The following is a 24657-nucleotide window of genomic DNA, read 5'->3' on the forward strand; positions in this document are numbered from 1 at the left end:
CAGATGAAACAGGTCCAAATACTGCTGGAGATGCTCTTGGAAGTTGCCACCAATCAGGAACCCAAGGCCCCCTTCGAAGGGAAGTTGCCATGCTAATAAAGTGCTGCAGCTGCACTTGGTCCTCCCCTGTCTGGAGCCTGCTGTGTTCAGAGCCGAGCCTGGCCCCTCACAGCCATCAAGCCCCACCCTTTCAGTTCTGGTAATGGGCAGTGGGCTCGCTCCATTTGCTGCCTACGCTCTTTGACGCTCCCACCCAGAAATGACAACATAGCCAGTGAGGCTGACAGTCTTGCTGTAATTGGGAGAAATGGGCTGCAGCAGATTTGGCAGATTGAGAGTCACCAGCAGCCAAAGTTGGGGGTGTGCAGGCAGCCGAGAGGCTCAGAGCCCCCGCCTCGCATGGTGGAGAAAGGAAGAAGAGGTCAAATTGTAACTCAGATGAGAAAGTTGGTCCCAGGGGCAGTTTCACTTCCTCACCTCACTCTCAGGATGTGGGGAAGGGCATCATGTCCCCTTAATGCCAAAGTTTCCTCTGAGAGAGGCTGGGGAGGGTTTATAAAAATCTCGTGGTGAAGACAACCTCCCCCACCGGCCTCCCAATTGGCCTCTGCTCCCTTCCAGCCACTTCACAGCAGAGTCCAAATCCAAAACCGTGTGGTTCGTGGGCCTGAGGGTGGTGAGGGGAGGACAGGGTGGCCAGAGGCAAGGAGTGGGGGATCGGGGGCAGTGGCCATTCTTAGCAGTTCCAGGAACACAGGGCTTTTTCTTCCAAGTACCCTGCACAGACTCAGTGGCAGCGCTGGCCACCTGCCCTCCCAAGTGAGTTCCAAAGCCCCACAGAGTGCCTCAGAGTGGAGAGGGTTCAGGCAAGGAAGACCACAAAGATGATGAAGAAGACAATGAGGATGAGGAAGATTTTGACCATGAGCCACCGGTTGGAGGTAACCGACTGGAAGTACTTGAGAATCTCTGAATGGGCGGCCTCCACATCCAGCTGGATTCCCGACACATTCTCATCGATCCTGGGGATGGAGAGAAGAGAAAACAGAAGGACAATGGATTAGAAAGAGTGCTACTGAAGTGGACTTACTGACATGGAAGCATAGTCACAACATGCGGCAGTAAAAAGCTTATATATAACAGGACCCCGTTTTTGTGTATAGAAAAAGCTCTGGAAGGGTAATATAAACAAGTGTTGGCTTTTGTGTGAAAATCAGCTCTGCAACTTATTAACTGATGACCCCAAGCCAGTCATTTAACCTCAAATCTCATTTTCCTCAACGGAAAAGGAAGGAAAAATGGTAACACAAACTCTGCCTCTCCAGTGTGGTCAGTCTTGTCTGAGTTAACAAATATAAAGTGCCCAACCCATACTAAGCCCCAAAATGTTAGCTATTATAATTTTTTTACTCATCAATATTTGATTTTTGTCTAATACATATGTATTGCACTTGAAACGGGGAAAAGTACACAGGCCATAACGGTAAGGAAATCCTGGTTCTGAGAAACACAAAGAAAAACTTAATGATGTGGAGAGGCAGTCAGGGGAGAAGAGCCCTACATCAGGAAAACATGTCTCCAGGGGACAGCGGAGTCCTCTGAGGAAAGGCAAGCTCTTGAAACGTTGCTGAGAAAGAGGAAACACTTTCCAGCCAAACTGCATATGCTAAATACAAACAAATACAAATCCCTGGTCTTTGCAAAGGGAGTTCCCGGGAGCAGAGACCTTTCCAAGCCGTGAGGACAGCAAAGTTGGTGGAACGTGGCAATCCAACTGGAAAGGGACAGGGAAGGCGAGCCAGTGGCTGCAAGCCCAGAGTCCTGGGAAGGTGCTCATGAGGACTGCGAGCTAATTTCTGTCCAAATAAAGGAGCTGGACTGTACATGACTCCCTAGTATGTCAGAGAGGTTTCCTGGCTTTTGGCTATAATTGCACTTCTCAGTGTGGGTGCATTTGTCCTCTTGGACCCAATAAAGCTCACACTGGCTGTGCTTAACAGAAGTGGAAAAACAACAAATGCCATCTGGCATATAAAAGACTTTAAATGGGAGTCCATGGATGAAACTGAAGGGAACACTAGTGGTGACAAAAATTAGGAATCAATGGGACAATGACAGGCAGTAGCAGGGGAATTAGAAAATGAAAATGAATGGGGCAGAAAAAAAAAATAGGCTTAGGAAGGGACAAGACTGAGGAACACTGGAAGGGAAAATGTTTGCACGGAGAGGAGGACGAAATATCTTATGCAGAGGAAAAACCACACAGGGAAGGAACTGAGCAACACGAAGCTGTTCAGAAAGGCTAAATGATGAAACTGATGTGAGAGGCACGGGAAGCCGGAGGACTAGAAGATGAGTGTAAGCTGGAAACAACAAAAAAGGAGGTTGAAGCAAAGACAGTGAGCCCGAAAACCGGAAAGATTATGTGACTGTGATTAGGAGACCTAGGATTTTAATTTCTGAGTTTGTTTCCCCAAAACTTCACGGTGACTGAGTAACTGGGTTTTGTTTAAGAGGACCTGGAAACTGCCTTGAAGTTGCTCCATATAGCCCGATTTAGTAATAAAGAATGATGGTAATGGATTCTAATACATTGAACATAAAAAAGACATCATTCCATTGTAATTTGAAAGAAAGTTCCTTCTTTCCAGAAGAATGCCAGCTGATAAATGTAGGAGAACTGAGGGAATTCAAAAATTACCATTTTGCCACACACAGTCTCCCAAATGAGTCAGGCAAGGATCATCAGGGCTGGACATCCACAGGGACTCAAAGTATCACTTCACAGCTGACTTAGTCTGAGGGTCACCACCTTAAACTGACCAAACTTGTCATAACCAATAAAGGGATAATAACCTATTAAGCGCTGATACGATCACCTGTGTAGCTGGCCAAAAATATTTAACCTGAATCTAATCACACGACAAATATAGATGCAGGACTTTCTACAAGAAAGCAGTGGCCTTGGGGAGTGCTCTTCTAGTAGCTAGATGGGATGCTGCCCTATCCATAAATCTTTTAATAAAGCCAATTAGATCTGTTACATTAAAAAAAAAAACACTGGCCTCTTAAAAAAAAAAAGGAGTCAATGTCACAAAACAGAAGGCAGATTAAAGAGACATAACAATCAAAATGCAATGTGTGAATATTGCCTGGGTCTTAAACGGAAGGGAAAAAATGCTAAATGCATTTTTTTTTTTTTAGAACAATTGAGGAAATGTGAACATGGATTGGGTACTGCATACTGCTGGAGAACTGCTAATTTTCTCAGGTATGACAATATTATCATGGCTGTTCGGATAATACCTGTTCTTGGAGGATGCATGCTTTAGTATTTGAGAATAAAATGTCATGATGTTTGCACTCACTTTCAAATGAGTCAGAAAAATAAAAGAAGAAGCAACAGCAAAGGTGGTAAAATGTTAAGTATGTGAATCCAGGTGAAAGAAATATAGATGCTCCTTATGCTACCCTCCTAACTTTTCTGTAGTTTGAAATTTTGTTTACAAATGGGGGGAGGAAAATGATTGAGCAAAGTAAAATGATCAGCAGTTTGCATACCTTAGAAAAAATAAGAATCACCTGTTGAGCGTCTCAAAATGCAAATTCTTAGGTCTCATTTCCAGAGATTCTAGGGTGGGACCCAGGAATCTACATGCTGAAGAACTTCAGATCCAATCAGTGGTTTCTATTTATTTATTTATTTTTTTATGCTTATAGCACCTGGTCTTCCTAGATGGTCTCCCATCCAAGTACTAACCAGGCCCGACCCTGCTTAGCTTCCGAGATCAGACAGGATCTGGCTTGTTCAGGGTGGCATGGCCATAGACCCAAACAGTGGTTTCTAAAGAGGATCCAGATCCACTGGCATCCAGGAGACAAACATAAGAATGTTTATATCTATTTTTCAAATTCATCCTTTCAGGATCTCCATTTCTTGTGCATATAATTGCCTATAAATTTCCTCTTTGATTATTTCGGTCTACTGTAAACTTCCTTCTGAGCCATTCAACTCGAAGTGCTGACACTGATCCAATCAATCCTCATCCTTGATCTAATTAACACTCTAGGGTCCTTCCCTCACACTTCCTTTCTCAGGAGCACTCCCACCTATGGAATCGGAATCAACAAGTGTGAGGCCGGGAACCTATTTTCTTCTCCTTGCCCAATTAAATGAGGGGGCTGCTCACTGGGCTGGTGTTGGAAAACCTGCTTTATACAAACATAGGTATCTACCCAGCTTCACATGATCAACAAGCTAGGGTAAAAACACTCAGCAAGGTGCTGTGGGAAATAAAGTTCAACCAGAACTGGATGTCGCCTAAAGGCATGAGCAGTGGGCAGGGTTGCGTGCATCTGTGGATCCCTCTGACCTTCCACACCTCCTCGCCCCATTCTTTCCATAACAGCCTTTCTCCTTTCTGAACTGAGAAGACTAAAGTACTCTGACAACTACCGCCCCACCCCCACCGCCTCGCCTACCAACCCCCAGCATCTGTGCAACATGTTCTACTTTCCCATCTATCACCAGCTCCTTTTAAAGCCAAGCCCACCGCATCCCACTTCTCACCTTCTCAAGACGTAATTTTAAGAATTCTTCCCCCACCCCCACTCCTGTATCATCAATTTTTATTTCTCTGTTGGATCATTCCTATTAGCATACAAACATCCTTAAAAAAAATTTTTTTTAAACCACCTTTAAAAATAAAAAATACTTCTTGACTCCTACTGGACAAACTGGGAACAATCTGAGCACGAAAATAATCATTATCCTAACTGATTATAATACAAAAAACAAAAACCCTAAGCCCATAATGACGCTCAAGAGAAAAAAAGAATTAAAAAACAAAACAAGAACTCTGTGGTTACTACTTGTGACAAATGCTCCATCAACTATTTACTCTGAAAATGCAGGAAAATAATTAAGGTTTTATCTAGCTTAATTAAGAGGATTCGGCTCATGCTGTTAAAAAAGGAAAGCTCTTCTTTAGAGAAAAATGTATTCCTACGAGATAAACTGATTCAGACAGGCATCATAAATGGATGCTAGAAACATTAAGTAAAGGTTTTTGGAGAGGAAGGTATCACTGGATACCCCATGAATTACTTGCTGACTGTGAAGAAGAAAATGTACTTTTATTTTTATTTATTATTATTTATGCCTACAGCACCTGGTCTTCCTAGGTGGTCTCCCATCCAAGCACTAATAAGGCCTGACTCTGCTTAGCTTCCAAGATCAGACATCGGGCTTGTAGACCATGGACCATGGCTCCACTGGGGCACAAACCCAGGACCTTCTGTGTGTAAAGCAGATGTGCTAACCGGTACACTATGGAACCATGTCTGAAAATGTACTTTTAAAAGGAGAGATTATCTGTCATCAGTTCAATCAAGTGATTAGACTTGTTCTCACATACACAGGAGCAAGCTGACATTAAACGCCTCCTAATGAGATGTAATTTGATATACATACTCCCAGAAAAAAAGGCAGAAAAAAATATTTGAAGAAATAATGGCCAAACATTTCCTAAATTTTGTGATAGACATAAATTTACAGATTTCAAGAAGCTCAGAGAACCCCAACGAGGATAACTTCAAAGAAAATCACATCTAGTCTATGGCATGTTACCCCGAACAAGCCAGATCCCATCTGATCTCTGAAGCTAAGCAGGGTCAGGCCTGGTTAGTACTTGGATGAGAGACCACCTAGGAAGACCAGGTGCCACAGGCATAAAAATAAATAAATAAGGAAAAAATAAGGAATTGTAAACTGACAAGATCCTTGCAATCTGTGAGGTCAACCAAGCTTGCCTCGCCTAAAAAAAAAAGAAAAGAAAATCACATCTAGACACATAAATAAGTCAACTGCTAAAATCAGCAAAAAGAAAACAATGTTGAAAAGTGGCCAGAGAAAAACACATTACATACAATTAGAATACCACTGACTTCTTATGAAAAACAAGAGACCAAAAGACAACAGGATGATATGTTTGAAGGCTGTATATCCAAAATTCTATATCCAAAGAAAATATCTTTCAAAAATAAAGGTAAAATAGAGATATTTTCAAATAAAAGAAAAGTAAAAGAACTTGTCAGCAGATCTGCACTCTAAAGAATGCTGAAGTTCTTCAGGTTAAAAGGGAAGTGAGGCCAGATAAAAACCGGATATTCAGGAGGGAATGATGCGCTGACAACGGTAAACACATGAGTAAATACAAAAGACTATTTTTTCCTCTTAATATCTTTAAACTTTAAAACAAAAGTTATAATTTTGTAGTGTGAGATTTATAAAGCATATAGATGCAACAAATATGACAACATTAGCATAAAGGATGGAGAAAGATGCAAAGTTCTTCCAATTGATACCAAGTACACTGAAAAGTTAATGATGCATATTGTGATCCCCACAGCAACTTAAAACAGCAAAGACATAGAGCTAAAATATCAACAGACAACTTTAAATGGAATTCTAAAAACAACTTCCAATTGTTCGAAAGAAGGAACAGAAAAACAAATAGATGGGAAAAACAGAAAGCTGATCACTCTTTCCTTGACTCAGTTTCCTGGCTCCTGGAACACCAGATTCATTTGCTTTTCTTCCTCTCTCATCACCTGAGCTCCTGTTCAGTCTCCCCACAAGATGAGATTTAGGTTCAGAAAAAGACCCCATGTTTGACCCTCCTCTTTACATACAAGCCTCACCCAGTTTCAAAATCCAATTCTGCCCACTCTTGCCTTAGACCTGTCTCATAAACTTGATATATGCACCTGCCTATTCCTTATCTCCACTTAGGTGTCTAATATACAACTTCCACTTCTTGTTGGACAACGTGTCCAACACTGAACTTATGCCACCCCTAAACCTACTCCTCCCTGAGTAACTGGCCCTATTTCAAGTGAAGGCCATAAATCCCTCTGGTTGCTTATAGTAAAAGCCTGGAGTTATCACAAACTCCTCTTTTTCTCTCATGTCTGACATTTAGTTCATCAGAAATTCACTTCTTATATCCAGAATCCAACTACTACTCACCAGCTTGGTCACAGCTACCATCCCCTCTTGCCTAAATTACTGCAAAGGCCTTATCACCTATCTCCCCACTTCTATCCTAGGCCCCTACAATCTGTTCTGATTACAGCAACTGAATGATCTTTTTAAAATAGAAGTCAGATAGTGTAACCTTACTCCAAACCCTGCAATGGCTGTTTATGTCACTCAGGGTAAAAGCCAAAGCTTCACATGACTTTAAAAGGTGTTACATGACCTGGCCCCTCATTTCTCCTCTGACCTTACCTGTACTACTCTCCTCCTGACTTGTCCCCAGCTACAGTGGCCTCTCTGCTGTCCTTTAACTCATCAGACCCACTCCAGTGCAAAGACCTTCACACTGGCTCTTCTCTCTGCCTAGTATTCTTCCCCAGATATTTACATGGCAAACTCCCTTACATTCTTTCAAATCTTGGTTAAAGAGCACCTTCTTAATAGGGTTGACCTTAATCACCCTATTTAAAATTACAACTTGTCCCTCCAAAACTTTTATTTTATCCTACACTTATTTGTAGTGTTTATTACTGGACAAAAATATGTACTGGACCACCTATTACATATTTTAATAATCGATCTCCTCCACTAGGATGTAAGTTCACATGGGTGGGGATCTTTACCTCTTTTGTCCAAGGATGTATCGACATAACTTACTGAATGAATGAACGCTAAGTACCAAAGAGGAGGGCAGATAAAATGCCTCTTGCAGCAGCAGGTGGCGCTACAGGAGCAGAGAGGCCCGCCCATTGGCAGGCTCTGCCTGCCCGCCTCCAGTTTCATCCTGTACCTCCCTGTTCATTACTTTCTAGCCACGCTGGCCTTGATTTTTGAATACAGAAAGACTGTCCCATCATAAGGCCTCTGTGCTAGCTGCCCACACTGCCTAGAGCATTCTTCCTCTCTCTGTATAGCTGCATCCCTCTTGTCATTCAGGTCTCTTGCACCAACATGATGTCTTTTTCAGAGCAGCCCTTCCTGCCACCCAATCTGACGTACCTAGTCAGTCACTTTCTTAACACATCATCCTGTGTTAACTCTCTGTATAGCCCTTTCACTGTCCAAAAATTTCCCGTCAATTCTTTTTAACCGCTGTCTTTACCCACGCTACTGAATTCCATACATATGCTGCAGAGTAGCTTCATGAAACAGAGACACTGCTGCTCTACTTATCGCTATATTCTCAGCACCTAGAACGGTGCCTGACATGGAACGGGTGCTCAGTAAACACTTGCTGAATAGATGGAGGCTGGTGGACTGAACCCTGCGAGTGGGCAGGATTCACTCTACTCTTCCGGAGGGCTGTCCCTGGGGATCTTTCAGAATGCCGACCCACAGGGAAGAGAAGGCTCCTCCGTCTGGGCGGAAGAGAGAAAGAGCCTCACCTCTGAATGGTTTCTTCTTGTTCCTTAACCATGTGTGCCAACTGCTGAAAGATGGAGCCCAGCTCGACAATCGTGGACTCGATGTTCTGCATGGTGTCGGCCCGGCTCTGGATGTAGGTATCCTTCAGAGGAAAGAGCGTGCATGAGCACCGGGAGTGGCTTCAGGCAGGGCCTGCCTTTTTAGGGCCCTCCTCCCAGCTTGCCAGTTGGCCCACCACACATTCCAAATGCTTGTGGTCCACAGAGGACAGAGGGGCGACTCCTTCCTGGCTCAGAGCCTGAGTACCTGCTCGTCAATGAGCTGGAGCTGCTGGCTGGTCCGAGAGTCCACCATATCAATGGCGACGTCCCCCGAGGCACGGGTCTCTGCTCCCAAAACCACAGCACCGCCCCCTGGAGGAAGAAAGAAGACAGGGCACCTTTAATCGGTTAAAAGCATTCAATGCCCCCTGTGCTCTGGATTTGAATCCTAGCTCTGGCATTTATTAGCCTTGTGACCTTAGACATTTAACCTCTCTGAGTATCAGTTTCCTCATCTGTAAAATGCAGGATAATAGTTGCTTTCTCAAAGGGTTGTTGTGAAAATTAAATGAGATAACGTGAATCAAGTCAGTGCACAAAAAATATTAGAAACTATCATTCTTCAGAACATGACTGACTTTACTGCCAAAAGTGAGAATGTGGAAGACTAAGTGTAGATCCTAAAGTCCAAGTTCAGGTTTGACCTCTGAGACATAAAGCCTAACAACTTCTCTGCCCCTCCATTCTCCTACCCAAACCTACCCTTAGAGGAGGCTATCACAGCCAGAGGAAGTGAGCAGTGCCCCTCAGGACTCCCCATATTGCCTGTGACTTACCCAGGTGGTTGGGGGCAAGAGGCAGGGCTGACACGGGTGTCCGGGAGAACTGCTCCCGCCGGCTCCTCTGCTGTTTCAGGTTCTGGGGTTGGGGAAGAAATGCAAACGTCCTGAGGCCTCTGGAAAGCAGGTATGTTAAAGAGATCCCTCCTGTGGGCCCGTAACCCTGTTGCCCTTGCCCTTCCACTTGTCCCTTTCCCATTTCCCTCTTGGGCCCTTACTCCCAGATTCCTATCCCTCCTACACAGATTATTCTCACCTCTGTCCTCACTTCTAAAACTGATTTGAAGTCATTGGACATGGAAGCCAGTTTCGACTAGAAGAAAAAGAGAGAGGGTCAACCAAAGGAAGACAATACCTCCCTCCCTTTTGTTTCCCCCTCTCCCACTCCAGGTCTCACCCCAGGTCCTACCTGCAGAGAGACCACAATGGTATTGGAATGGGTTTGCAGGTGCCGGCCGCTCTGGCTGCCCTTGGCCCTCACAAAATCCTGAAGCTGGGCAATTTGTTTGTTGAGGTTATTGATGTCCTGGTGAAAAAGAGCCAACAGAAAAACTATCATCCAAGGAGCCTTTGGCCAGCATCTCCCTCAGATGGACATCTCTGGCAGGGAGGGCAGAGTGGGAGTCACTAGCAGCTACTAGTCAGACTGAAAGAGCCTGCTGGGATTTTTCAAGCTCTAGAGTTTGCTCTGATTCAGTCCCTGTAGAGTAGAGCGAGAAAAAAAAAATGAAATATGGTCTCATCCATTGATAAATAAATTACTTGTTTTATGCTTCCACCCTACTGCCTTAGTCCACCCTGTGAGGTCAAGCTCATGGTCACAGAACCACTTAAAAGGTCAAAATTTTGAACCCAGAGCATGTTGCCCAACAAAGCACCAGTGTAGTGCTCAGGAAAAAGCAAGAGTCAAAGGCACCAAGGTTTTCCAGAAGCATCGATAAAATAATTTTTACATACAGAATTCCTTTGAAAAAATATTAGTGCAAGAGTGAAAATTGTGATTTGTCCAGGGTCACACACGATAAGTGAGTAGCACAGCCAGGCTTTCGACACCAGACCCATGCCTAATCTACTTCACAACCCAACCTGCCAAGGGAGATGGAGGCTCCCAGAGGATGGCAGAGAAACCTGGCCCAGGGCAACCAGCCAGGGAGGGATTAGAGGAAGAAGAGAAGTGGGAGGGGAAAGAGGTCTAGGAGTTCAAGAAATTGGCTAGGTGAAAAAACTAGGTAACTTCTAGAGCCCTTCCAATAGTCCCTCCCAATTAATATCCCTCCAATTAGTACCCCAGCCCCAACCACTTGAGACCCCTGGATGATTTCCACTGACTGGCTTGCTCCTTTGGAAAGTTGTTACAACCCCCTGATAGCCAGGTGTCCAAAACTATATCCCAAGTTTTCTCCCCATAATATCTCCTCCCTCAGAGTTCTAGCTTAGAAAATGGCAGTGCTTACCACCTCAGTGCCCAAGGTGGAAGTTTCTAAGTCACACGCTCACATATCCCTACCCACCTACAGCCATAACACAACCATGTTTGCTAAGCGCTTACTACGATGTACCTGGCACTGTGTGAACACAACAGCAGCCTCGTACTTGTTTACTGTGTGCCATGCAACATGCTAAGCAGCTTACAACTTTCTCTGTCCTTAAATTTAACATAGAAAACAACTCTTAAGTCTCCCACCCCAGAAAGCTATTCCCCTTTGATCCTTCTCTTCCATTTTGGTGAATGGCACTATCATTCGCAGTTGCTCAAATCAAAAACTGAAGAGCCATCCTCAATCCTCTCTCTTCCCTTAATCCGCATGGATCATTGCAGGACTCCACAGAGAACCCAGCTGATTCCAGCACATCTTCTGAATCAGTTCGCTCATCTCCTCTACTGAACCCATCCTAGTCCAAACTGTCTGCTCTCTCTAAAAAATCTCCAAGAGTCTCCTAAATGACCTTCCTCTTAGAGCTTAATCTCCTTACAATCTACTTTCTACACAGCAACCAGAGTGATCTTTTAAACAAAAATGGAGCACATCATCCCTCTGCTTCGGATCTTCCCAGAGCTTCCCACTAAGTGTAGAATCCAACCCAAATTCCTTACCTGGTTTAAACAAGCACTCTATGGTCCGGTTCCACTCATTGCTGTGACCTTATCCCTACCAGTCTCCTCCTCACTTGCTAGGCTGCAATCACATTGGCCTCTTTTGTGTTTATCAAATGTATTAAGGTCACCATACTTTGAGACTTTTCTCTTTGTTATTCCTACTCTCTGGAAAGTGCTTCCACCAAATCCTTGGATGACTGGCTTTTTTCTAACCACTCAGGTCTCAAAGTCACTTCTTCAGCCAGGCCATCCTAGATCACTTCATCTAAAGCAGGCCCCTCACTTGAGTAACTTACTCACCTTACTTTTTATTAAGGATTTACCACTATCTGAAATTATCTTTTCTATTTACTTATAGAGTATCTAGTTCACCCATTCAGAAAGGAAGTTCCCAAAGGCAAGAATCACATCTGTCTTGTCCACTGCTGAATCCCCAGAACCAGGCAGCCAAAAGCATTCGATAAAGTGATTGGAAAATAAACATAAGAGTTCACAACAACCCTATGAGGTAGGTACTGTTTTTCTCTCCTTTTTATTTATAAGGAAAGTGAACTTCAGAGGAGTTAGGTGGCTTACCCAAGGTCATCCCACAAAGGTTGGACCAGGGATTTGAACTCAAGTCGTGGTACTTGAACGCCTATGCAATAACACCTCAACATTTAGTGGAACCCTCTCCTTTCTACCCTGCACAGCATCTCCAAAATATGTCTGCCCTTTGACCTCTGCTATAATCATCTTCGTACTGGACAACTGCAGCAGGCTCCTTCCTAGCCTCTCTGCCCATCCGCGCTCCAGGTTTTTTCTCCCTCTCCATCCATGGTCATTCAATCTCACCTTTTATTCTTATTACATTGTGCTCACAAAGGAAGGAATTGCAACTGTACAGAACCGTGCTATGCCGGTGTCTTTCAGACAGAACTAGGATCCAGGTTCTAATCGTCTTTATAGCCCATGGCAGTTAAGAGTGAGTCTATGCTCCTTAGCAAGGTCCACAATGATCTTCGCAACCAGCCACCAATCTACCTTTGCAGCCTCATCTCCTGCCAATCACTCATTCAGTCAACAAATATTGAATACCTGCTATATGGCAGACACTGTTTTAGGCATTTGGGACGCATCTGTGACCAAGCAAAAAGAAAAAGATCTCTGCTTTTGTGGCACTTACATTATTTTATCTTTTTTTGAAGGGGTTGAGGTAGGTGGGAAGGAACAGAGACAGCAAAATAATTACAGAAAATGTTACAATGTATCAAGTGCTATAAGGAAGAAAACAGAGCAAAGTAAGAAAGATCAGTTTTTGTCACTGGATTGTAAAACAGCAGTCAGAGTAAGCCTCCCTGAGCAGGTAACATCCGAGAAAAGACTTGAACTTTCTCTTTTATAAGCCATGCCTCTGCAGTTTCCTTTGTCTGGAATGTTCTTCCACTGTCTCTACACAAGCCTTGAAACCAGCTCACATTTGACCTCCTCTATGAAATCTTTCCCAGAGTCCCTAGACTCTCACTCATCTTTTTGTAAGACCGTTTCTGTACACTTTCCTCCTACCCATAAGTCTAAATTTATGGGGCTGGATTCCTCTCGAAAGAGTAAGCCCTTGAAGACTGGAAAGTTGCCTCATGCTTGTAAGGCAAGTGCCCAGTACAGTGCTTTGAACACAACAGATGATCAATAAGGGTTTGCTGATTCAATGGATGAGCAAGAACGTTTCGGGCTGGCTCTAGATACTTGCTCTGGGCCTCTATAGCAATGAGAAATGATGGAAGTGATTTGACTGTAATGCTGGGCTCTCTTCATAGATGGCAGCTCACCTGTTTGATGATGTAAGTTAGCTCCTCGATTTCTACTGCTTTATCATCAAAGAGGGATTTGCGCTTTGCCACTGCAGAGACAAAGAAGCCACAACAGGTGAGGTCAAAGACAAGGCTCAAGGAGTACAGCTCCTTAGCCCTCTCTGGTTCAATGCCCCATCTCTAAAACATCCCTGGAACACTCACAGATCGTCAGCTTCTCCAGCTTGGCAAATGTGTTGCTGAGGTCTTTCCCAATGCGCCTGCAAACAAGCATGAGCGAGGACACGGTGGGAAAGGGCAGGAGAGGGCCTCTTCCCACACTGCTGCAGCCCTCACAGCCAGGGCCAGCAGAGGCAAGCCTATTTCTCCTCGGATGCTGCATCAGCCCACCACTTAACTTCTCTCAACTCACTTGGCCATGAGGGTGAATTCACTGCGCTGCCGGACAGCACGCAGAGCCGGTTTGTTGGCCTGTATTCCATTCTGAAAAGCAACGTCAAGAGGTGACACTTTAGTTCTCCCTCTCATTTCCACCTTTCGCTATTCTCAGGTGTCCACTATACTCTTTCTAGTACTGGTGATATCCTTCACCAGTCTAATTTTATCAGTAGTAGAAGTTTAGAGGCCAGATTTGAAGACTGACAGACTCAGGTTCTAACCTTGACTCTACCACTTGCTGGCTGGAGGGGGTGGGGAGCAATTTACTGAAACCATTCTAAATCTCTATTTCCTCTTCTATAAAATGAAGACAATCCACACACTTCTATTGTTGTTGTTAAGATAAACTAAAGGGATCTACAGGATTTTAACCAAATAGCTGGTACAGTGTGAACATCAAATAAATGGCAGCCAGTATTACCATTCTATTACTCCAATCAAGGAATCCAAAAGAATAACTGGAAAACTCTTGGAGATCATATAGAAAAGCAGTTGTTAACAAGAGCTGAGCAGCAAACATATTTAAAATTACAGTCACTCAGGTCCCATTTAGATTCAGAAAGTCTGGATCGAGACGAGGACATGCAATTTTTTAAAAAGTGCTACAAAATGATTTGATAAAAATCATTTATCTAGAAAACATCCTTCACTTTACAGATATAAAAACTGAGGCCCAAATACCTTCCTCGTGGTCACAGAGCAAACCTGTGGTGGAACTATACCAGAACTAGAATTCAAAGTGCTTGTCTCTAGCTGGGCTAAAGACTCTTTCTAGAACCTGTTCCTTCCTTATCCAAACAGAATATATCACAGCCACCTCTCAGCCTGAAATTCCTTCCAAAATAGCAACCCTACCCTCCCGGGGATTCCTCCCCCAAAATTCCAGATGTTTGCGAGCCCACCTCTTAGTAGATCCTACCACCCACCTCCAAGTCTGATCAGTACTCCATCAGATTCCCGCAGTAATGACTTAAACAAAACCCAAAAAAACAACCAATAAACAAAAAATACTTCAATCAACAGTGCTGGAGCACAGCCTCTCCAGATTTAAGTAAAGCGCACTCCTGCCTTTCCCACACCCGGTCTTTACCTGACGGCTCTTCAGAGACTTGCAGGCAGACAGGAACTCCTGGGTCCGATCCCGGCAAGACATGGTGTCGGGAGGGGGAGGGACCAGGGCCACTAGGGGGGGCAGAGGGGCGATGTCGCTGCTGCTGCCAGTAGTTGCAGGGGGCAGGACCTGTGTCTTTGAGAGACCCAGGTAGACACCCTGATCCGTGTTCTTAGACCCGTAGCGTTTCCGCGGGATCATTGAGACGCATAACCTCGGACTGTTGTGGAGGGGAGAGTGTCATTCCCCAGGCAACCTCTTTCCCCACAAATTCTCCCCAACCAGCAAATCCTTGGGCCCCAAAGCCACCCACAGCTCCTGAGGCTGGCCAGCAACGGGCAGGGCCCCACTTCCTCTCGGACCTAAGCTGTTCCCTTCCTCAGACTCTTTTTCAACTTGGCTCGGGTAGCCACAGCGCGGGGCCGGGGGCCCTGAAGCAGAGACAGGGCCAAGGCAGGTCCTGTGGCCCCGAGGCTCCAGCCCGGCCTGTGCACTAACTGCCCTAGGCTCTAATTGGGCCCTATAGTATCCACGGGTTCCTTCTACTCCTCAGGGAGAAATGGTGACGGACCACTTGGAAGGGACACACTTCGGTGGGCGGAGAAGGGGAAAAAAAAAATCTCTGGGTGTTTATTTGAAACAGGAAGTCCCACCCCCGCCCAAGTTCCGCCTTCTGGAGGACGGCAACTAATGATTAGTTACTGCCTACGCCTTTCTCGACAGGGACTTTCCTGATTGGACGACAAGATATTCGCTCACCCGGAGCCGGGCCGGCAGGACTTGTCCGCTGGGCCCTGGTTTCCTTCCCCCGGCCCATCGCCGCCTCCCGGAAAGCCGCTGCCGGGAGCTGACGCGGCAACCAGACCCCTCTTAGAGCGAGTCCTACCTCCTCTCTGCCGCCTGCCGCCGCCACTGCTGCCGCAACCTCCCGGGTCGTCACCGTCTCCTCTTCAGGCGCGGAGTCCGCCGAAACCCGACCAAAGACTAGAAGCCGCCACGTCACCCACACGTAACCCCACCCCCGGTGACGAGAGGGCAGTGCCACGCCTTTTCGAGCCGGGCCAACCCTAAGGACACGCCCCCTAAAGAAAAACGCAGGAACGATCCCGTCCCCCCATTGGCTAGACCGCTCTCCTGACCCCGCCCTTAGGAATTAGAGCCCGGGCTCTGGGGGCGGGGCAAGCCTCGGGGGAGGAGCCTTAAAGAGACCGTAGCCTCTTTAGTGCTTGCTTCCTGAGCGCCCAGAGCGAGAAGCAGAGGCTTAAGCGCTCTAAGTACACGTTAGAAGCTTTATTCTCTGGAGGCTGGGGCAGACTGAGAGCAGAGCTGGAGTCACCCCTTCTCCGGCTCCTCCATGATCCCCTCTGGGTTGTTCTCCGGGAACATACGCCCTTGCTTTTGAATCTGGATTGATTGTCTCTTCTTGGTTGATCGCGTGGAGCCGCGACGGCTGAACATGGATAGCCGTCGCCACAGCACAGTGATCAACAGGCTTTCGTTAGGCTTCAGATCTCGGCGCTTTGGCGAGTCCGCATCGCTCCCCTCGACGTCGCTGTCGACGTCCGCGTCTGGGAAATGACCAGGCAGCTGAGTTCTGCTCTACCCTCCCCCGTCCAACCTCCTGGACCTTCCCCCTCTCCAGCTCCAGCTCCAGCTCCCTGGGCCTCCCTGGTGTCTCTGGTCCCACCTTCCCCCTTGACTTCCTCCAGTTCGGCCTCCTTGGCCTCCTCATTGCAGGTGTGGCAGTCCTTGTCTTGGCAGCAACCCATGGCCCGCGGGGCCCCCCGCACTCGGCCCCCGCACTCGGCGCGACCCACTCCAGCCCACCCGGCTCCCACCCGGCTTTTGTGACGTCAGATATCCTGCCGTCCCAGCTCAGAAAGCAGCCACCCTTCTTTCATTTCTCCCATCATAAAAGGCTCAAGGTCATGGTGGGTGTTGTGCTGTTTATTTACAAAGTGAGCACAGGCTCTTCAGGGGCTGGCGGAGCCAGGCCGCTTCTTTCTCCGTCTGGTTGGCAGAGACCCTGGGGTCAGCTCGAAATCAGGAAGCTTCCGCTTGGCAGCTGCCTCCAAAGAGGCCCAAAGTTCATCTGCCTCTGTGTCTTCTGGGGGCACCTTGTTGGACTCTTGAGGCTCTTGGGGCTCATCCTGGTGAGTGGAGAAAAGCTTAGGAATCAGGGGCCCAGTAATACCCCACAGGGAGGGAGATCCTGGCTGACAAACAGCCCTTCCAGGTACCACTGCTTTTATGTCCTGCTCTGGGAAGCCATTCCCATCCATGTTCCTGTCATTCTTGGTGGGAACCCTGTCAGGACTGTACCTATTAACATTCCTCACAAAAATTAAGTAACAGGGTAGGTGGACAGAGAGTTCCAGTTTCTTCCCACAGAGAAATAAATGCTCACATCTATGCGCCCACCTATAGCTCCCACCTTCCCAGACCCAACTGCTTACCTCCCAGTTGTCCCTGCCCGACAGGAGAAGGCAGTTCAGCTGAGACTTAAGATAAACCTGCAAAAGATGAGGAGCCTTAAGGAGCCAAACATCCTAAAATAGAAACATGAATGGGGGCAGAGGAGGCAGCAGACTCTCACCTTATGCTCCAGGCCCCGTGGATTCCGGATCCTGTGTACCCTCAGGATTCTGTCCAAGCCACAGGAGGCTAGTAGGGGCTTTGAAGGGTGGCACTGCAACCCACGGACGCTGCCTGCCAGCCCTTTCAGACAGCCCAGGAGGCGTCCTAGAGGAGGCGGGGGACGGACATCAGCGCCGGTTAGGCAGCCAACAACCGTTTATTGTTTACTGTTCAAATCACTTTATAGTTCAATACTTAATCCTAAACATAATGCTGAGATAGGAGTTACCATTAATATCTCCATTTTACAGGTGAAGGAACTAAGGCACAGGGAGTTGAAGGAATTTGTGTGTCATACTGCTTTTGAAACCAGGATTTGAACCCAGACAATCTGACACCTGTCAGATGTACTGCTTCAGAGGGAATCCTCCCCTCCCCTCCCCCATGGCTCCCAGTCTACTACCTTGCCGAAGGTCGATTTCTGCCAGCTGCCCGTGAGTGTTCCCCACGATCACCGAACTGAGGAGGAGACCAGAGGCAGGTGGAGTCAGCAGGAGCCTCTGGGAGTCCTTCCTGACCCCACTCTGCCCTCTAAACACTCACTTGGCCCCAGGAGTGAGAGTCATGGCTGTCAGTGGATACTCTCCATAGGTGGCCTCTAGGACCGGCCGGCGCTGGGGGGAGGCTGGATCGTAGACACGGACCTGGAGAAAGACAGATGTCACAAAGGTATCCTCACTCCACATCCCCCCCGCCTTTGTGGCTTCCCCACATCTTCATCCCGTCCTTCATACACTGCTTTCCCGTTTGTAACCACCCTCCAAAAAACTTTCTTATTTGAAATGTACCCTCTTCTCTGAGTGTTGGGGTTGGGAGACAGCTGCTCAGGATGGGGCTGAGGTGAGAGATCCCCAAGGTTGGGAGGTGACAGCATTCCCATGGTTTGCATATGTGAGCATTCCATCCCGCATACTCCCATCTTGGGATGGAAAAGCAAATTGGTCCAATTGACAGAAAAGTTTTGCCTGAACAAGGGAGGAGAGGAAGCCCTAGTGTGTTGTGAGCAGATGCATATCAACAAGATCAGACTCCGATATGCAAGAGCAAAGGAAACGGTAAATACAGTGACTTGGTCCTGCCTGGGTCTTAGGACTTCAAATGAGACCAGCTGTAAAGATCCCCAGTTGGGCTTTTCCTATAAACCTGAGATGCTGAGGCCAGAAAGGAGAGGGTCAGGCCTGGGTCCTGAAGCAAATCAGAGGTTGCTTTGGGACCAGAAACCCAGTTCTCTTGAGACAGCCCAATGTCCTCTCATGACACCTGAACCATGTGATTCTACTGTGAAAGAGACATTCCTTTCACCTCTCCTCTCTCCTAGGTCGGAGGAAAAGGAAGAATCAGACTGTTAGGAAACTCCATCCTAGAATGCAGTAAGAGAAGGCCATGGTGCTGAAACAGGCAAGGGAGTGCTCCCTCCTCTGACAGCTCAGGGATGGAAGGATGGTGAGGATGGTTGTGAAAAAGGATGGGGGCCGTGCCTATGCAGGGAGGTTGTTTTTTCAGGAGGCTGCTTAAGCCCAGGACGTAGGGGTGGGTTGGGGTCTCACCTGGTGATACCCTGTACAGGTGACGAGCTTCTGAGACTCAGGGAGGAACTGTATGTCCTGGTCCCAGATGGGAACTCGCAGGTCAAGCCAGTCATTCCGTACCTGGTGAGGTGGGTAGACAGGGGACAGGGTTGTGGGGAGCTCCATGTGCCACTCCCTTCAGCCCTCCATCATCATCCCCTAAAGCCCACCTGGTCTCTGGTTCACAGTGACCTCAGCCTCTGTGGACCTGAGACCAAGCCCCTCCCCACTCCTGTCACTTACATTCTTGGCTCTGAACACAGGCTCCTCAGACCCCTGTAGGTCCCACACCTTCAAAGCATTCTCCTTCCCACCCGTGGCAACTACATGAGGGCGCGCTGGGTCTTGGCGCATCCTACACACCCCAGGGCCCACCCTCAGTTCCAGGAGCTGAAAAGAATGGGAGATAAGAGGGAAGATTAGAGCGTATTTGAGATCTTGCTTCCCAACATGTCATCAGTTTGAATCAAATAAAAATTCAAAAAAAAAAATTTTTAAAAGAGGGAAGATTAGAGTCAATTACAGAGTCCTTACTCTTCCTCCCTGAAAGCCCGCACTTGGCTCCTACCCTGGCCCCAGCCTTCCCAAACCACCGGAATCAGGGCGGGGGAACCTCACTGGGTCAGCGGATGTCTCCTTGTCATTGTCACGCCAGACTCGGAGAATCCCAGAATCCACACAGGTGATGAGGGTGCTGCAGGCAGAGGGAGAATAGAGTTAAGTTAAAAATAAAAAAATAGATGAAATGTTAAAGTATTTTCTAGGCCCCTCTCTGCCTACCCCCAAATTAACTAGACTCCAAAGGAAGCCTCCAGGTAACTTGGGTCTGGACAGGGCTTGACAACTTCCAGCTTCCTGTCTGTTATTTAAGTTCCTCAACAGAGCGAGGGTTTGCCAGTTTTATAGGTGAGGAAACTGAAGCTCTGAGCAATTAAAAGATTTGCCTACTTGGCTGCAAATATCAGAACCAGAGCTGGAAATCAAGTCTGCGATACTCCAAAGCAGAGTGCCTTTGTACTCCACAGCTACATCTGGGAGTACCCGGCCCGCAAGTCTTTCTGAAACCTGAGTCGGACACCAAGGGTCAGGATCAGTAACTGAAAGGACTACAATGAGACTGGTCTGGATTTAGGGTTTGACCAAAGTCAAACACCAGCTTCTTCTCTTGAGTTCCCTGTACTGGGTTCCAGACACTACATGTCAATCTCTCCCTCTAAGTACCCCTCCCCAGAAGCCCAAGCAAGTCTTTCCTCGGGAGCCTGTGCTCTTTCTCACATTTGCCCACCCTCCCCACCTTGGTTCAGGCTCTGTATCGCTTGCCTGGGCTGTGTCAACATCTCCCATCTGCTCTCGCTCCATCTTCCACACTCCTACAGGCTCAGAGCTCTGACCACAGCACTGCTCGCTCAGAAACCAGTGACTCCCCACCACCAAAAAACAAAAGTGCAAATCTCTCAGCCTGGCACTTAAAGCCCTTTGCAATTAATCTCAACCCTACCTTGTCCATCTTGTATTAAAATGCTTCCTCAGCTTCAACCTCCAAATGCTATATCTTCCCTGAAAGGTACCCTGTAGCCTGACACCAATCAATAATTGGCTTCCGCCCAGGCAGTAACCTCTTCCTAGAATGCACTTACCACTTTCTCTAACCTGTTGAAATTCTGCCAATCTTTCACAGCATCCTGGACCTCACCTGTCAGAATTATCACCACTGAACCTACATAACCTGTCACAACCTCCTCTCTTCATCTTTGGAAGTAAGCTAGGCCAGTAACCTACCCACTAGCACTGCCCTGTCCTTTACTTTGGGAGCTTCATCACCTTATTGGTGATTGTCAGTCCCCATTTAAAATCATGCTCTAAACTACTGAATGATTTGCTCAGGGACACTCTAAAGATTATAGAATCAGGAGAAAATCACTGGAGGGTGCAAACTCTGTGAAGGGAGGTACTGTGTTTATCTGGTTTACCTACAGCCCTTGCATTCCGTCCAATGCCTGAAACTCAGTAGGTGTCAAATAAATGCTTGTTATAGGAATGAACGAAAGAGGCAGGACACAGGTCCCCGTAACCCAGCGTAGGCCCGTGTCACCTAAGGGCTGATCGCCGTTATTCGGCGGGAGCTCTCTCTGAGGGGCTCGGTCTTACCCGTCGACCTGGGCGAGGCCTCGGAAAGTGCCCTCCCCGCCGGGGCAGTGCCTCTGGCCCTGGAATCTGCCATCCTCGGTGCTGAAGTGCCTCACTGTCGAGTCAGCACAGCCCACAAGGATCTGCGTGCAGCGAAGTGCAGAATGGCGAGGAGAGCGAGGCAACGGCGCCCCAGCCCCCCAGCTCGGGCCTGGCCAGCAGCCGCTCACCTGTGTCTCACCGCCCGCGCCCCAGCACAGGGCGCTCACCGCCTCCTCGCGCCGCGGCTGTCCCGCCGCCGTGAAATTCGCCGCCTGTTTGCGCTGAAGATTCACCCCTGCGGGACGCGAGCGTCAATCGCACGAGGGTCGCGAGCTGACGACCTCCCTACTTCCCCCTGCCCGGTACTGCCACCCACCTTTCAGGATCCCGGTCTCGGTGCCGACCCACACATGATTCCAACGTGCCCCCGCAGCCGCCATCTCTGAGCCTGGCAGCTCCAGCCGCACTTCCGGCGCAGCGTCTGCGTCACCAGCGCGCGCCGAGTGGGATCAGGACCGTTTCTGGGAGTTTCAAAGAGCCGAAAGAATACAGATCATGTGCCTGCTCCGCCAGGTTTTCCTTTACGAAAATGAAATCTAGAGATATTTGTTTGCGGGGATCTGAAGAGTAACTTGACTTTTACTTTTGGAGTGGAACGCATCGTAGGTGGACCGCGATGCTGGGCCTAGTTCTTCCTGCTCTAAAGCATCACGGTATATGTTTCTATTTTTTGTACAAAACAAGAAATGAGCCCACTTTAGAAACGATTTAAATCACTATTGTGGCACGTAGCTTCATCCCGAGTATCAAAGACACAAAACGAAGAAAGACGGGAGAATGAAATCGACAATCTTAAAACAGATCTCCGTTTCGGAAAGGTCTCTGGAAGTAAGGGCGTCATTTTTGTTTCCTCGCGTTGAGGTTTGGTGATAGTAAAAATTAACTCAAACCAAGAGTTAAATCAACAAAGTTAATAGAAACAATATTTCTCTCCCAAGAATAAGCTGCAGCTTTAAAATGCCCCTTTCTTTGAGTGACTGTTTCCTTACTGAGAAATTTTGTTCTCTGAAATCAGAGACTATCAGAAACTTTACTATTTCAAATTACATCGGTAAGAGTAAAGCATCCTACTTTTCCCTAGCAGATCGAAGTCCTCCACAGAGAAGCACCGTTGATTTCCAGCGCAGCTGCAGAGCTGCCAATAAATTCTGAGCGTAACATTCCACATTCATTTTTGTATTACCAAGGAAAGGGCACCATGGGCATACTTCAGAGTCCAGATCTGATATTGATCTATTTGCATACACCCCTACTTTGTATTGCGCCAATCAAAACACTAAACTAAGTTAAACCTGAACTCCAACTTCCCCTAAAATCCTGTAACTTTGGGGCGGGGGCGGGTGGGGGAAGAACCAACCATCGCCTGTTGTCGCGTTTTCCTCGTTGTAAAAGCCAGGGACACAACTGAGGTTTAAATTAACTAACAGGCTTAGGTATAACAGCCTGTCATTTAACAGACTCAATCTGAACTTTCATGAACTAAGCACTAAGCTCTGTTCAGTACACAACACTACTACTCACGTTCACGTTCTAGTACATCACTCGGGCAAACAAGTTATAAATTAAGAGCTCAAAGCTAAACAATAAATGCTTTTTGAATCCGAATATACAATTTGAGTCTTTTTTTGTACAAGCGTATTATTCCCCCGAAGGGGGTGCACCGTTCCTGGAAGTACTGCAATACCAGGTCGATGCGTGGAGTGGACGGAGCAAGCTCCTATTCCATCTCCTAATTCCAAAAATCCATTTAATATATTGTCCTCGGATAGAGGACGTATCAGATATTAAACTGATAAGAACAGATACTACACTTGATCTTAGCCAAAAGGCCGAGAAGCGATACTGTTGTTACCGCCTCCTGGGCAGCCTTACCCTTACTACTACTTTTACAGTTGTGGTGACTTTAATGGACCAACAATTAGATTCTTTTTCAAAGGGTAATCCTTCTTAAACTCAGTCTCTTCTTATCTTATTTAAAATTATAACTAGCTTCTCTAAAACAGACCTTAAACAGGTTTTTTTTAACTGCTTCTCCTGCCAGATCATGGGCTTGGTGTATTTTGCGTAAACCCGCCCCTCTGCTTTTTTACATTCTTGGGATTGGTCCATCTACAAGTCGTGATTTCAATGCCTGCAAGGTCTCTTTCTCCCAGAACGCGGCGTTAGTCTCGCAGCCGGAGGGCTTTCAGGCGCCCTCTAGGGGCGGGCGGGTGGTGGTGTGTGTTAGGTGAGGCTGCGGCGAGCGGCGGCCAGGACACATCTGGACAGCCCTCAGTTCCCAAGCACCAGCGGTGGAATCCACATTGCTGAGTTGGGATCCCTGCCCGCCAGTTCCTGACTTGATGACATGAGGCACGTTGCGTAGGCTCCTATCTCTTCTGTTAAATGGGAGAATCAGAACACGCGCTTAAGGGGAGGTTGTGAGAACTGAGGACACACGGTGAAGGCTGGCATGTAGGACTGCGTTCCCCTCGCGTCCTGGGGGCTCTCTGTTCCCTTCTGTGCCTCTCCCGCCCCCGACTGGTCACATCCACCCCCACCCCACTTACACTTTGCTGTTTATAACATCCATCAGCCACCATTTACTCTTCACAGAGGGGAACGGATGCCCTGAGAAAGAATGTTTCTTCAGACGATTCTGATTCCTAAACCCAGGATCCAGCGGCAGAGGAGAGGGGCCGAGGACAGTGTAGGAAATTTAAATTAACAGTTCTTTTATAGGTCAAAGTAAAGCCTAGCTCTATGAAAGGCCATGGCTGAAAAGGGGCTTTAGGTCCTGTTCTCTTGGAAACTCTCTTAATAAAGTGTGGAACGTTCTGTTAGAAACCTTCCTTAACTGAAGCTCTCCAGTTGGGTTGGAAGCAGAGGCCATGTTTCTGTGTCAAAGGTACAGGGATGGCTGAGATCCTTTAGGCAAGAGTGGATCCTCCCTGTTCTCACTGATGTGATTTCAGCTAGCAAGATTTTTGATAATTGTCTCTGGCCATGCCACCCTGAACAAGCCCAGTCCGGTCTGATTCTGGCTGCTAAGCAGGGTCGGGCCTGGTTAGTACTTGGATGAGAGACCACTTAGGAAGACCAGGTGCTGTAGGCGTAAAAAATAAAAAAAAAAATAAAAAAAAAATAAGGGATTGTAAACTGACAAGGTCCTTGCAGTCTGTGTGGTTGCCTCACCTAAAAAAAAAAAAAAAAAAAAAAAAAGATTTTTGATAATCTATGACTTTAGAGAAGAGATCCAGGTTCTTAGTTCTGTGTCTTGATGATAGATAATAAATGGAAGCAGTTTCTGTAGATTCCGGTAAGTAAACCCAGAACCTCCAGGGAAGGGCTGAATCAACGGGAGTGTGGGGGGCAGAATAATGTCCCCCACAAAGGTGCCCACGTCCTAATTCTCAGAGCCTCTCAATGTGTTACCTTACGTTGCAAAAGGTACTTTGCAGATATGATTAAATTAAGGATTTTGAGGAGAGATTCTCCTGGATTATCTGATGGGCCCCTCTGG

General features: G+C 47.1%; 3 protein-coding genes, 1 non-coding gene and 3 pseudogenes across 5 annotated transcripts; 2 read left to right on the plus strand and 5 right to left on the minus strand.

The window, feature by feature from the left end:
• Nucleotides 1-275: 275 nt before the first annotated feature.
• On the minus strand, nt 276-15750 carry STX5 (syntaxin 5). The gene is made up of 11 exons (XM_016127883.2): nt 15608-15750; nt 14701-14941; nt 13585-13655; nt 13377-13432; nt 13191-13261; nt 9694-9810; nt 9541-9597; nt 9282-9363; nt 8711-8817; nt 8425-8546; nt 276-1022 (listed from the first exon to the last, which is right to left on the minus strand). The coding sequence occupies exons 2-11, from the start codon at nt 14920-14922 to the stop codon at nt 863-865; spliced, it is 1065 nt and encodes a 354-aa protein (XP_015983369.1). The 5' UTR covers nt 14923-14941; nt 15608-15750; the 3' UTR covers nt 276-862.
• On the minus strand, nt 3712-3830 carry LOC118603207 (annotated as a pseudogene).
• LOC118603616 lies at nt 5614-5731 on the plus strand (annotated as a pseudogene).
• Nucleotides 15751-16053: 303 nt separating the features above from the next.
• LOC118602979 (testis-expressed protein 54-like) lies at nt 16054-16490 on the minus strand. The gene is made up of 2 exons (XM_036221610.1): nt 16409-16490; nt 16054-16289 (listed from the first exon to the last, which is right to left on the minus strand). The coding sequence occupies exons 1-2, from the start codon at nt 16488-16490 to the stop codon at nt 16054-16056; spliced, it is 318 nt and encodes a 105-aa protein (XP_036077503.1).
• Nucleotides 16491-16650: 160 nt separating this feature from the next.
• WDR74 (WD repeat domain 74) lies at nt 16651-21600 on the minus strand. Of its 2 annotated transcripts, XM_016127882.2 has the most exons (11): nt 21472-21600; nt 21284-21390; nt 21075-21196; nt 19545-19620; nt 19170-19316; nt 18906-19007; nt 17902-18002; nt 17762-17817; nt 17318-17463; nt 17178-17234; nt 16651-16871 (listed from the first exon to the last, which is right to left on the minus strand). In XM_016127882.2, exons 1-11 carry the CDS (start codon nt 21533-21535, stop codon nt 16695-16697), a joined length of 1155 nt encoding a protein of 384 aa, XP_015983368.1. In that variant the 5' UTR covers nt 21536-21600; the 3' UTR covers nt 16651-16694. The 2 variants fall into 2 exon arrangements, with proteins under 2 accessions (XP_015983368.1, XP_036076328.1); XM_036220435.1 differs by lacking the exons at nt 21075-21196; nt 21284-21390; nt 21472-21600 and adding an exon at nt 20247-21032.
• A 1205-nt stretch (nt 21601-22805) lies between these two features.
• Nucleotides 22806-22996, minus strand: LOC118603245. The gene has a single exon (XR_004951135.1). It is a non-coding gene; the product is annotated as a U2 spliceosomal RNA (small nuclear RNA).
• Nucleotides 22997-24130: 1134 nt separating this feature from the next.
• LOC118603048 lies at nt 24131-24249 on the plus strand (annotated as a pseudogene).
• The last annotated feature ends 408 nt before the right edge of the window (nt 24250-24657 follow it).

This window comes from Rousettus aegyptiacus, unplaced genomic scaffold (assembly GCF_014176215.1).
Source record: "Rousettus aegyptiacus isolate mRouAeg1 unplaced genomic scaffold, mRouAeg1.p scaffold_m13_p_5, whole genome shotgun sequence".
In the NCBI taxonomy this organism is placed as follows: Eukaryota; Metazoa; Chordata; class Mammalia; order Chiroptera; family Pteropodidae; genus Rousettus; species Rousettus aegyptiacus.